The sequence below is a fragment of the Coenobita brevimanus genome, chromosome 97 (assembly GCF_032717465.1).
Source record: "Coenobita brevimanus isolate Jiangsu-jjx chromosome 97, ASM3271746v2, whole genome shotgun sequence".
Classification (NCBI taxonomy): Eukaryota; Metazoa; Arthropoda; class Malacostraca; order Decapoda; family Coenobitidae; genus Coenobita; species Coenobita brevimanus.
In genome coordinates this window covers 17,163,064-17,177,869 of record NC_137050.1, presented here as the reverse complement: position 1 = coordinate 17,177,869, position 14,806 = coordinate 17,163,064, and the positions used below count along the sequence as shown (strand labels likewise).

General features: G+C 42.1%; 1 protein-coding gene across 1 annotated transcript in view; it reads left to right on the top strand.

Annotated features, from left to right (window-relative positions):
• The window catches only part of LOC145413616 (uncharacterized), a 569,601-nt gene that overhangs the window by 519,705 nt on the left and 35,090 nt on the right, over positions 1 to 14,806 (top strand). The window contains exon 36 of the mRNA XM_080283270.1: positions 196 to 363. Within this exon, the coding sequence (XP_080139396.1) occupies positions 196 to 363 (168 nt within the window). The remainder of the gene's footprint in view (positions 1 to 195; positions 364 to 14,806) is intronic.

Genomic DNA, 14,806 nt, shown 5'->3' with positions numbered 1-14,806 from the left:
ATCCTTATGCAGTTACCACGAATTTTCTCTGTTTATGAGGGCTCATAACTTTCATGATGTTAGGAATATGCTGTACAGTAGTTCTGTATGGATAACTGGTTGTAGCTTCTTCTTCTTTGTCTTTTTTTTTTTTTTTTTTTTTTTTTTTTTAATATAGAAACCCTCTTTAAACAAGGCAATAATTGAATGTTACAGGGAGCCAAGTCTATCACTACTTTCGAGATTCTGCCACAACCTCCTCCCTCCCGGGCTGGTGACAATCCGTGGCCCACTTTTCCCCGCGTCTTCAAGGTTGACTATGGGCATGAAGAAGTCAAAGTCAAGTTTGGTCGTGATCCTAGAGAATACAGCACACTCACAAAGGTAAATAATTCAGTACTTCTTACTTATACTTTCAGAGTGTAGAAGATGGAAATTAAAAAGCAGTGATGTTGTGCACAATGCTTGCACAGTTTTTGAAGATTGGGGGGGAGGGGAAACTTAAACCAAAGTTAGTATTTTATGAAACTGCAGTTTATCAGACTTGAAATATTCCTGTTCAGTTCTCCTCCATTCATTAATCTGTACAGCACAGTGTTAGTTACCTTGTCTCTCAACAACAGTCACTTGACTTGCATCTGCCTTAACTTAGAGATCTTGCATTTTATAGACATTTATATAAAACTCTGAGCCATTTGCAGACAGGTTCAGCGATTAAATACCTGTAACAAGCAACGTTGGGTCTGGTTAGTACTTGGATGGGTGACCGCCTGGGAACACCAGATGCTGTTGGCATCCCTACGTGACAAGTGGGGTTGGTGGAGGATTAGTGCCCCTCCCTGTAAAACAATTAACTCTAAGCCCTTGACCACCCCGTTTGGGATACATGGCGTCTGGCAATGGATGGATGGATGGAACCAGCAAGGTCTGAACTACTTTTCACACAAATGGAACGGGATGTATATCTTGGTTGACAGTGCTTTTGTGAATGTTTACATGTTAAACCTGTGCAAGCAAGGATTAGAGTGTACACTCAACCCCCTGCTATCGCGCCTAATTGGTCACAGGAAACGCGCGTGATAGTTGAATGCGTGATAGCTGAACTGAACAATCAATGGGAAAATTTCTAATTGGTTTTTCGGTGGCCCATTTTTCTAACTTTTAACCACTTTATGCCTATGATTTCCTGCCAATCTCTCCTCTAACATGAAATAAGGCATTATTATATTAATAATAACAGTATAATAAATAAATAAACAACATAAAAGGCCATCAAACTTTTATAAGGTTTACGACTTGGGTGGTTTGATGGGTTCCGAGGCTTGGGAGTGGCTTAGTTGCCGCCAGATCTCTTTGGCTGTCTCCATTTCTTTAGTGTCCGCAGCTAAAGAGGGTATCACATGGTACCTTATATCAGGAATGGCTGAGGAACATTTAAGTGGAACAAAACTTGGGCACTATCACACACGTTCCTCACACTGTCGTCAGAGCCCCGTCTTAGTTGTAAACACGAGATTACTTTATCAACATCACAGTTTTTTCGGCATAAGAAATATTAACTCTTTATAAGGGTTTCAAAAGGATTGATATTTATTCTAAAATACAATATTAATAAGTATTCAGCGTTAGGCTAAATTTCAATACTGTAGTATGATATATTTTTTCGAGCCGAGTGGGTTTTGGTCACTGTTTTGCCCGTCGTGTCCTCGGCAGGAATCCGTTCAGATGCATTCCAAATGCCCGTGCTATAATCGGGAATTTTACCACGTTACCGTTCCAATTAACCATCGTATTCTCTGCAAACCTCGTATGAAGTGCCGTGTGAATAAGTTTCGCTTAGCCTGTCTTCAAACTCGACGCATGATAGTGGTCTTGGGGTGCGTGATAGCATGTATGGTTGTGCATTTGATGTGTGCATGATAGCAGATAAGCGTGATAACTGAACGCGTGATAGCAGGGGGTTGAGTGTACTGTATAGTCTGTTACTTTTTTTATCTTGCAGTCAGCATGTAATGTAGTAAATAAAATCATCATCATCATGATCATCAAATTTGTAAATTAATTTGAAAAACCATAATCTCTTTTTTAAAATAAACCCTTGCTTAATCAGAGAATTTATATAGACAGGAATTACAGAAGAAAGGTGCAGAAATTTGCCTCTATCTGTGTACAGGAAGACTGCGCAAGCAGAGTGAAAGAAGAGTTCTGGGCAAATGTGGAAATGTGCATGGAAAAGTTTGAGAGGAGTGAGAATGTTTTTGAGATAGGAATGGAAAAGCGGGGAATATGAAAGTGGATAGAGTACTTGGTGAGTGGGGTGTGCCTGCAGAAGTGGATGAGAATGGTAGCACTCTAGTGGGCATTTGTGTGGGGAGGGGGTTGGTGATAGCCAATAAACAAAAACAAAAAGATCCACAGGTATATGTGGTGAGTGATGAGAAAGGTGAGTAGTGAAGTGAATTAACTGAAGGCAGTGATTAACTGTGTGTGTGTGGATGAGAGAATGAGAAGGTATGTACTGGATGAGGGCATACAGATGTTGGGGAAGTGGACTTTCAGACCACCACTTGGTGGTGAAAGCCAAGGTACAAGTGCAATGGATGAATTGAAGGAGAGGAGGTCAAGAGGAAATCATCCATACAAGGAGGATGGAAAGGTTGGAAGCAGATGAAAAAAAAAAATGTAGACTATAAGAGAAGTGGAGGAGCTATTGGGTAAATATGATGTGGATCAGATGGGGGTGGTGGAAGGCGTGTGCAGTATATTTACAGAAGAAACCTGTGCAGCATGTGAGGTGGTGTGTGGGGTGAAGAGAAGACAAAAGGGGGTGCAAGGAACAGCATAGTGGAATGAAGAGGTGCAACAAGCTGTGGTGCAAAAGAAGAAAGCATACATTGAGTGGATGGAAAGCAGCGGCATTGAGGAAGTTTAGAGACAGAATAGTTATATGTAGAGAGGAAGAGAGAGGTGAAAAGAGTAGTAAGAAAGAGTAAGAAGAGAGTGGACGAGGACTTTGGAAGGAATTTATGTGTAAAGTGGAGAGAATATACAGTAAGAAAATGTTCTGGAAGGAGGTAAAAGAGTTAGAGCAATAAAGAAGGTTGTAGAGGAGTGAGAGATAAAATGATAGATTGATAGTGAAGGGAGAAAAAGGGAGCAGATGAAGAGAACTCTTGAAGGATTTGTTAAACATAGAGAATGAAATTAATACGAGTATAAATGGCTGGGGAATTGCTGGGAGAAGGAGGGAGATGAGAAAGAAGAGATCAGTAGGATGGAAGTAGTGGAAGCAATGAAGTAAGTCAAAATGAGGAAAACTCCAGGAATTGATAGACAGTTTGGTAAAATGCTGAAGCACAGGGGAGCAGTCGTAGTTAAATGGATATGGAAGATGTGCAAATTGGCCTGGGAGGAAGATAGAGTTCAAGAGAATTGGAAGTCAGGTATTATTATTCCCCTGTAGAAAGGAAAAGGGGAAAAAGAAGTGTGTGGTAATCATAGGGGCATTTGTCTCCTTAGTGTAAGAGGAAAGGTATATGATAGGATACTTATTGACAGAGTTTGGGAAATAACAGAGGAATTAGTTGGAGAGGAACAGGGAGGTTTTAGGAAGGGAAGACATTGTGTAGATCAGATTTCATCCTAAGGTCTTTAGTGGAAAAATTTCTACTGAAGGGAAAGAAGTTGTATGAGGCCTTCATGGATATAGTGAAAGCATATGTCAGAGTGGGTAGATAAGGAATATGGAATATATTAAGAATATATGGAGTAAATGAGATGCTGTTGAATGCCATGAAGAGTATGCATGAGGGTGGTGAACTGAGGTAATTTTTCTGTCTGAATGTTGGATTGAAACAGGGATGTGTCATGTCTCCATGGTTGTTCAGTCTGTATATGGATGGAGTTTTAAAAGAGATACCCTACAAGGTAGGGCAGTGGATGCTGGAGCGGCCCTAATGAGAGAGGGCAGCATTTGGAAGCTTCCCGTTCTGTTGTTTGCAAATGATTCTATATTGTTAAGTGAAGACAAAGGGGAACTGCAAGCCTTGGTGAATGATTTTGGGTGAGTAAACTTAATCTTAAGATGAATGTAGGAAAGAGTAAAGTTGTGGTTTTCAAGAGAAATGGAGCCACAGAATGCACAGTGAGGTTGGAGGATGAGGAAATGGAAAATGTGAGTGCATTTAAGTATTTGGGTAGTGTGATGAGTGAGGATGGAAATTTTGAGGATGAAGTGCTGGATAAGGTTCAACAGGGAAGAAAGGCTGCTGGTTCTTTGAAAGCATTGATAAGAAATTGGGAAGTGAGCATGGTAGTAAAAAAGTTACTCCATTATAGTATTGTGATACCAGCTCAAACATATCAAAGTGAAGCTTGGACCATGTTGGAAGGATACAAGTCAAGAGTGAGAGCATTGGAAATGAGTTATTTGAGAGGAGCATGTGGAGTTATATAGAGAAACAGACTGACAAATGAAGAAGTGAGAGTGTTGTGGTGTGGATGTGGATGTGATAGAAAGCATTAGGAGAAATACATTGAGGTGGTTTGGCCATGTGGAGGGGATGGAGAGTGAGAGACTAAGATGGAGAGTGTATGTGAGTGAGGTAGAGGGGAGGAGAGGGAGGGGGGAGAGGATAAGATGGAGGGATGGAGTGGAGAGGTATATGAGAGAATGGGGTGTGAGCTGGGCAGAAGGCAGCAGAGTGGGGGGGGGGGGGATAGGGCGACATGGAGGTGATTTGTTTGTGGCCAACCCTTACGGGATTTAGGCATCTGGCTGTAGCTCTATAGGTGTTATCAATACATCTGCCTTGATGCCCACAGTACCATGTTCACACATGGCTTACCAGTTGGACATGTCAGTGCATCTTAACCTAATCTAACCGAGAAGTCTTGCCCCCCCAACACCCCCATTATTATAACCACCAAGGATTGTGACTAGACCAACCTTGAAAGCCCCCATTACCAACCAGGCAAAAGCTTCAAACCCAATCAACTTGTGAAAAGTTGCTGCATCACACATACAGGTTCTCGTATTTTGCCAAGAATTACATTCAACACATTTAGCCATTAAAATATAAAAACTGATTGCACAATATGAAACTATTTTAATATTATCATTAGCCATCAGTAGTAAAGGAAAAAATAGAATGAAATCATCAGTATGGAGTGACTGCATATAACTTTCATAGTAAACATGAATGCAGTATCCTGTATAAGAAACAAGTCAGCCAAGCAGTATAAATTCATTTGATAATGTAACTCTTAAGAACTGAGCTCACATAATTATCTTATCTAACTTCTTTTGTCGATACATAAACATGTCAGATACCATAAGAGCTGGATTTTCTAACTCTGAGTCCGTCAGCTAAAAACAAATATATATATATATATATATATATATATATATATATATATATATATAATAAAAATAAATAATAATCAGTCACATGACCCTTTTTGCATTTATTGCATTAAATATCAGAACTTCTGAATTTTATTGCTCCCCTATCATAAACCTCTTAGGTTTTTATCACTTTCCAACAAAGAGCCTATCCACATTGTAAACACACCCATCTCATTTTTTTCCAACTGTTTGAATGCTACTCTCATTCACATTGCTCCCTTATCACACGCCACTTCATCCAGTGTTTTTACTTTTTCCTCGGAAATTAATTATTTTCTTGCGTCCTTAGTACGTTTATTGTGAGAAGAAGCACTTGCAGGGTGCTTAGGCACCCAGAAAGTTCGTTTGAAACCATGTGGTCAGAGTTCTGGGATGAAATGAGGAAAGAAAAAAAAAATGCTTGTAGACACAACGACAGTCAACACAACATTGAGGGTGAGGCAGGCAGATATAGTACATTGGTCATGTGGGTGGGCTTGGGTCACGGAGCACCCTACAAAACCACAACACGCAGGTTGTAAGTAAACACAGCCATCAGGAAATCCCATACCTAAATGCAACAACTTTGCGTCTCCCATGCAATTGAATGCTACAGTATAGTATGTGTCACATTTTAGCACAGCTGGGCACTGCAATCTAAATTAAACTCCGCAGTCGTAATTCCGCAGCCTCTGAGCCTTACCTTCCGCTACCGCAATTCCGCAGTAAACTTGGGATGTGCTGTTCCGCTACCTTAATACCACAACCTCAATTTTCAATACAAAGTGCACAACAGGGGTAAATCAATTGGTAATATAGTGAATTATTGTATTTATAAGCTATTTATGACATTAATTTCCCACAGTGACAGTCAGTCACTGTGACCCTCACTACTCACTAATCTAGTGACTCCATTCATAACTTCACATGGACCACATCTCAGAGTCCTCACTGACTCAGAAGTTCAAGTTCAGAAGTTCACACTTGTGACGCTTGACACATCCTCACACCCACATGTCACAACTGTGCATGATTAGCTATGTGTGCCACAAAATTTACTGTAATTCTGGCTTATAGTATATCACATCGTATTGTATCAAATCATTTCTCCTGCTATCGCCCATCCCTACTGCTAACTGACGCAATGACTTCTTGCTTGCCGCTGCTGCTGCCCATAAAAGTGATATTTGTGAGTCATGCAGCAGCCTGTACTAACCGCCACTGACCGCCACGTGGGAGATTGCGAACAGGATTGTGATTGCGGAAGTACTTCCGCAGCACAGTATCTTAAGTTTCAGACGAGTTTGCCGCAGTCACAATTTCACAGCCGAAATTATGCGGTCTGCTATTGCGGAAATTGCAGACTGTGGAAGTGATTGCAGAGTTGCCCAGTTCTGCATTTTAGCACAATCTTGATTTAGCATGGGGTTCAGTATAACCTATCTCAAGTTGTACAGAGACTGTACTGCACTGTACTGATCAACTGATCACTGGGTGAGGAATAACCTACTGTTTAGGGAAGTTTTGACAGTCATCCCCAGTGTAGTTCCTAACAGCGTGCACAGCTTAGAGCACAAGTTTTCGTTTTCAGTCAACCCCAATCAGCTTTCCAAGGCCTATGTTGGGGACAGCATTCAAGCTGTTTCCAGGGAATACTGGAACATTCTTTGGGAGCTTGGAGGGTCCCCAAGGGGAGAACCCAAAAGAAACAGAATAAATGAATAATTGTCTAATGCATAATTTTATCAGTGTTTCAGTATCAGATGTCTATTACAGTCAGGTCTTGCTATACGACTGTTTGCATTGTGATAAATTGCTACAGTGATAATTCAGTTGTTATACCGTACTTTTTTTCGAACAGCCTTTAAAAATTGGTTGTGATTTCTCAAACGATATTAACAATGGTTGCCTCTGAGAATCTCATGCAGATCCAGTATCATACTCAAACCAACAGTCAGCTGTCTGAGCCAACATGGCCACCCAAAGTTTACATGCTCAGAACCCCCATCTCAGATTTGTGCAGGTGGCAACCTTCACGCCAACCTTTTGAGTCTCACTCATTGACTCGCTCACATATCCCACTCCTGTGATTGTCTCCCGTCCGTTCTGTGGTTACCTAGTCTTCTCGCTTGTGTAAGACCATTGCAACGCTATAATTAATGCCAAGTAACAGAGCAAGTATGCTACGAATAGTGCTATGTGTGATGGTACATGGCAAGAGGAATTTTAGCATGTGAAATAAGTGAAACTCTGAACCTGGAAATTAAGTCTAGTGCTAACCCAGTTGGAAAGCATGGTGCTACTGATGCTGCTGAGAGTTAGGCTAAAAGGGCAAAACATAGCCATTCCCTTGACTTGAAATTAGACACTGTTAAGGACCATAAAGAAGTCCAGGGACCAAGTAAGATTGCTGATGCCCTTAAGCTGCATCAGTTCACAGTCTTGACGATCATAAATCAGATGCTATAATTACAGTATTGCAAAATGTGCCTTCCCTGACCAAAACATCTAACTAGGGCAAGGGAGCCTATCATGGAGGAGATGGAGTGCCTCCTAGTTCTGTGGATTAATGACGAACTGAACAAAGCAGCCTTTTCACCATTCCTTCATCTGCAGTAAAGTTCTTGATATATGGCATGACTTGAAGAATAAGGAATATGTGGAGGCCAAGGAAGAGTTCAGGGCCAGCAAGGGTTGGTCTGAGCAGTTCAAAGCTGTTGCTGACCTTAAACATCAGGGGCCATGCATGGTGAGGCTGCCAATGCAGACCACGTAGTGGCTGAGGCCATCCCTGCACAACTGAAGGTAATGTTAAGAAGTGAGATTTGCCAGCTAGGTGCTCGAGAAGCTTCTCGGCATTTCGTGTACAGTAGTTCCGGTATCGGCACAAGTCACAGTTACCAGTTTGCCTGCTGTTTGTGAGTGTAGTTGTTTCATAAGTTATGCATTAATTTTTTGCTCTTTTTTTTTTATAATGTTTTATTTAAGTGATTGCTTGTTAAATTATGGAATTTAAGTTCTTGTGGTAAATGATTTAGAGTGTTATGTAATGTAAGACAGCTTTGGCATGTTTTGGTTGTCTATGAATTGGCAACTGTTGCCCGTCGAGTGTATACTCGAAATTACTAGAATAATGCAAGCTTATATAAGAAGGGGTAGAGATTATTACGAGTTTAGTCGGGTTTCAGTTCAGTTTGAGTGAAGTGCAGTCGGTTTTGGTTCAGTTTGAGTGTAGTACAGTGCCTGTGCAGTGCTGTTAGAGAAGTTTGTGAAGTGTTGCTGGCAAGCATAAGTGTAATTACATTCAGTGAAGAGTTTTTTCGTTACTTGTGTAATTAGTGAAGTGTTGTCAGGCACTAATTGTAACTGCAATTAGTAAAGTGTGTATAGCTCCAGTACTTGTGAGAACAGTTAAGTGAAGCTGGAAAGCATCAAATGGAATTACTTGGAAAATAAAGACAGTGAACTTTAAGGAGCCAGTGTTTATTTTCGCCTTAGCTGATTTAGTGTGTTGTACACCTAAAGGCTGACCATAGGAAGAACAACTCACTGGACAACATCTTTCCTGTACTGTACTACTGCTGTTGAAGCCCATGGCAGTGTGGGGACTGGGACATAACAGTAATTATAGAAGAGGGCAGATACTCTCCAAAGCAGGTTTTCACCTTCGAAGGAATGGGTTTGTTTTGGAAGCAAATATCAAGGAGGACATATCAGCCAGGAACAACATGCATTGGGGTTCAAGGCAGCCAAGGACTGCCTCACCCTCCTCCTTGTTTCCAATGCAAGAGGGGAGGACCTGAATCTCCGTGTCACTCCTAGTGTACCATCCGGAGAACCCCAAAGCGCTGAGAGGGTTCGTTAAGGAAGAACCATGAGGTTATTGGAAAGAGTATCTCCAGGGTTTGGCTGACCTCCTCATTGTGCTGGACGTACATGGTGGGGTACCTGTCACCCTGCCTGCATGACTGTGCCAGCAGAAGCAGCCTTCCCAACTGTTTTCTCTTGTTTGTGACCAATGCTCCAAGCCACCCTGAGCATGAAGGGCTAGATGGATAACATCAAACTGGTGCACGTCGCCCAACACAGTATCACTGCTCCAGCCAGCGGATCGGGGTGTCATTGCAACCTTCGTGGCATACAACCTCCATTGCACCACGGAGCAGATAGTGAAGGCCAGTGATTCTGGGTTGAGTGGTATGGTATGGCACATTTGGAGGAAATTCAACATCATGCACTCCATCAACAACATAACAGCACTGTGGAAGGAGGTGCTGCCTAGCACACTAAACACCATCTAGTGCAAAGTGTGGCCAGAGTGTATGTGCTCCATCATGGGGTTCCCTGCAATTGAGAACATTTGTTGAGACATACTTGATCTTACGACCATGGCAGGATGTGAGGAGGTCAACGGAGAAGATGTGAAAGAGGTCCTGAACTACCACACAGAGCAGTTGTCCATTGAGGAACCCACTGACCTCAGGGAACGGATGGCATAGGCACAGGATGGTGGCAAAGACAGGTGCTTTATTGCAATAATGGATTCATCTGGGACAAGGACCCAAATCTGGCAAGCAGTGATGTGTTAACATATGGCGTCAAACTACACTTGAAGGGTTACAGCTAGCTCCTGGCAGGTAAAAAAATGGCAGCACAGCAGATCACCATTGCTCCCATCTTCTCCCCTGCCAGCAGCACAAAGGAAGAGAAAGAGCCAAGGTCATCAATGAGTGGTGTGCAAATGCAACATCCTGCCTCGCCTGCCTCCGTTATACCCGCCTTGTCTTCATCGCCAGCTGACCCATACGCCGCACTGTTACGCTCTTCTTCATCCTCACCACTCTGCTCTCCATTGGCCTCACTCCTTTGCTCTCCATTGACTTCACCATATTGCCCTCTGTCACCCTCACCATACCACTCTTCACCACTCCACTGCATCTCTCTTCATCAGCCTCACTGAATTGTTCTCCATCGGCCTCACCACATCATGCTCCCTTGGCCTTACTGCTGTGATTTCCCTATCTCTCTTCACCTCATCCTGAGGACCTGGAGTGATCATCCTGGCCCTCCAACTGTCTCCCATCCTCTAGGGGAACCCTTGGTGACGACATGTAATGGTATAGGATAGACTTCAGGTGGGTGGCAGAGTTTTGGGGGGCATTTTAGGGTCAGGGGCACCCTCCCTAACCTCACTGAACCCGTGTTATATCAGCCTCAATATATGATAAGCCATAATGTAATAAGCTTTCACTTGATGCAACCATATCGTATTGCGAGATCCGACTGTTTAATATTGCTAAAAAATTCACGCTCTAGTATAGAAAATATATCATGCTTATGTTCTTTTAAGAGAATATAACCTCCCTGAATACAAGGACTCTCATCGTTGTTACGTCACAGTCCAACAGACCCAAAAGAGGCAAAATAAGAAAATCCTTGTCTACAGTGGATTCTCAGATTGAGACACCATTTGGTACTGTACTATAAAATCTTCGCAGAATCTAAGGCATCCAAATTTAAATGAAGTTCATATGGAGAAATAAGAAGTTAGTGCTAGTAGTGATTGGTGGTAACTCTTTTTTTTTTTTTTTTTTTTTTTTTTTTTTTTTAACATTAAAACTGAGTGAAATTATAGTATACCATTTCCACTACCTCCTGTCCAGTATATTAGCAAATTAATAAGTACTTGCCACTGGATTATTGACAACAACATAATCAAGAAGTAATGAAGAAGGGATGTTACAGCAATGTGATCCCAAATAACAAATCTCCACACACTTAAGAGACTTTCTAGCAAGGTCAGTCTTTCACTGCTGTCAGTGTCAACATGCTCACCCTGACACACTGCACACCCAAAATCAGCATTATTTTGCAGCAGAACTTTGAAGTAAGATGATATAATCCCTTGATTTACAAGGTGGGCTATTGCTGGTTGCTGTTGCCTGTCCATTTATTAGCTGATTGTCATATTGTTTATTAAGGTTCCAACATGCTTGCAGGCATTGGCCATGGCCACCCAATGGCAGCTGTCCACATTGCTCAATCTCTGGCAGTCTACCTATTTAGTCCCTTCTTCCTGAGGTCTTACTCTATGACCTTGTCCCAGGTCTTTTTCGGTCTGCCTCTTGCAACCCTACCCCCGACATTCACACTTCTCACTGTAATGCGGGGGGTGTAGTGAATATTACAAATAAGATGATTCTAATAATCGAAAGTAAACACAAGGAAGTGACTTGCGAAATCAAGTAGTAAGTTTTATTTTATGCTGGCTTACTTCGCCAATTCTCTAAAGACGAGAATTTTATAAACTTTCCCAACAGTACACAGCGGAGTCTAACTACTCACGAATGCTGTATCGTTGGTACTGTTGGCGTCTGAGAAAGTGTTTTTACCCCCTGACAATCAATAACAAATTCTAATAGTGGACAGGTTCTTGCTGGTGCTTAACTCCTGGCTGGCACAATGGATTTAAATTTAAATATGGAAGAACTGGCTTAAATACCAGTTGTGATTAAGAAGTTTGTGTGAACTGGGAGTAGCACAGTAAGGTAAGCTCAATGTGGAGAAATCAAACATGATTCTACATTTACATAAAGCTCAAGAAAAGAACTGTAAATTTATTCATTACAATGAAATAAATTTACGTTACATAAATCTCAGAAATGAATTCAAGAGGAGAATTCACTGTTGCAGGAGGACTAGTGAATTTAAATATCAAAGGAAATACACTCACTCACTCATTCAAAAGCTAGTCTTAAAGCCTAGGAAACTGAATGGAAATACTGGTCAGTGGAGAGAATGGAGCTAGCTGTGAAGAGGCTGGGCGTCTCTGCTAAGGCACTGAAATTCACTGCTAAGGTCACTGCAACCGATCACCAACTCGGTGGGGAGATACGGGGAATTGTTGAACTCTGGAGACTATAGGCGCTATGATGAGGGAGCCTCCTCTCTCAGCACTGGCACAACGACTCTACCCTACCGTGGTTGCTCGACACCAGCTGATGTAACAAACACCGGAACAGGGGTGTGAGAATGGGCCATGTTCACCGGAAGTGGGCGTGGCCTAACTCCAATGGTCAGTGAAGGCAAAGTGAATGATATACACTCACAATAAAATCAGTCAGTGGAGCACTATTGTCATGCATAAGAACAGTTGCTTTTGAAGCAGCGACGAATTTTCTGAAAAATTATCCCAATCAAAGTGCATACAGGGACGGTTAAACTGAGTGATACACAGTGAGTTTTCCACTAAAGTTCGTGGTTTCCCACCAAATTACAATGTCATGAATTTGTATAAATACACTATTGTGTGAATTCGTGACACTCACCTTCCACACCCCCACATAGCCTTCCACATCCTCAGTCTTCTCAGTATGCCCAATCCATCTCAGTCTGTCTCATCATCACAGTATCAGTACATTAAAGTCCTCTCCTTCCTCTCAACTCTTCAATTGCAATTCTGGCTCCCACGGGCTTCACATTTAAGGATGCACATCCATCATATCAGTGTCATTTCAGTACATTTGAGCCTACAAATATCCTCTTCCTTTACTGGCCACATCTCACTGCCATACAGCATTACACTCCTAACACCTGCCACTTACAAGGATCATTTACAAGTAGCATGGATGGAGAGCCCTCTCAGTGTTAGAAGAGGCAGCAGCTCCTTAAATTTCCTCCTGCCATTCCCCCCAAATAACAAAACACCTCTACACACACAAGAATCCCCTGCAAGTTCAGTCCTTTCATGCCTGTCAGTCTCTGCATCCTCTCCTTGACACACCGCACACAGGAAGTCAGCATTACCCTATTTTGCAGCCTTCCTCTAGTACCTCTGTATGCCTTATGTGGCCACTTATCACAAACAGTGCACAATTGGAGTTACTTCCCTCACTCTTCTGATTAACTGCACTTTGCCACACACACTCTGCTTTGACAGTATTACCACCAGCCCACAATATCATCACTTTAGTTTTATCCACACTTTCTCTCAAACCCTTGTGCCCCATTCTGTCTCTCCACTTTCTAAATCTTTCCTCTGCCTCCTTTTCATTCTTTGCAATCAACACCATGTCATGAGCATACAACATCTCCCAGGGGAGCCCATTTCTGAAGTCATGTGAAGAGCTTCAGGCACAATGAAAAACAATATGGGGCTCAAGACAGACCCCTGTTGCACACCAACAGTCACGAAGAGCATGTTTCTCAAATCTGTATTCACTCTCACCAGGGTGTGAGCACCCATATACATAGCCATGATCTCTCCAATCAGTCACTCACTATTACCAAGGTTTCTTACTGCTCACTTCTCCATCTCCCATGGGACTCTGTCAAAAGGCCCACTCCAAATCAACAAAAACAAAATACAGCACCCTTTTCTTTCCTTCAGTAGGACGAGACCCCAACTCATTTTATTATTTCTACTTCCACACGCCTTTATTTACCTTACCAAAGCCTCCTGGTAGTAAAGCAGTTAATAAAGCCCACGAAACTTCTCCAGTAAAAAAAAAAAAAATCACAAGCTGAATAAAAATCGTCAGGAGAGAACAAGAATAAAATAAAATAAGGTCCTCGGGGTGAAGGGGTTAAATTTTTCCCGAAGCTGTTGGACATGAATATGGCATCAGTTGTCCTTTTGCCTGGCATAAACCCAAACAGCAGCTCATCAACATTCACTCTTTCCCTTCTACCTTCTAGGACTATCTTCATTACCTTCATTATCTGGCTCAAAAGTTTTATGCTTTTATAATTTCCTCTTTCCAGGGCATCACCCTTCCCTTTATACACATTTACAGTCCCACTCTTTAGTGAGTCATCTGGAACAGGACACTCATATCAAATTTATCGTATTGGTGACTGTACTCACTCCTATATATCCTGAGACCTTCAGCAGTTCAGCGGTCAAATTACAGACACATCCACCAACTTCCCCAACTGCATGCTGCCTATTGCCCTAGTCTCATTAGCAGCATCAGTTAAAGGCTAAGGGCCAAACACTGGATCCACTGACTCCAAATCTTCCCTGTTCCAGTCAAATTCCTAATTCAGCAGGTGGTTATAATGCACTCTCCAGCCTTCTTTAATATCCTCACTGCCACCACCATTGTTCATCATTCTTCACACAGTGCTCTCAAATGTGATATCATTGTTTTCCCTCTTCATTTGATATGCCACCTTAAATACTGTACCATATTCTTCTCTTCAGCATTATTTAGGGTATCCAGTAAAAATCTGTGAGATTCAGATTTTGCCTCGTATACCTCCTTTCCAGCCCTACACTAGGTAGCCAAGTATTCATCTGTGTTACCACCCCTTTTTCATTTCCAGAAGAACCTTCACTTCTCCTTAACTGCAGTTTCTACATCCTCATCCCAGCACCATGTTACGTACCTTATGTCTTAGAGGGCCCCTTGTCTATCCATACACTGAATCCGTAACTCT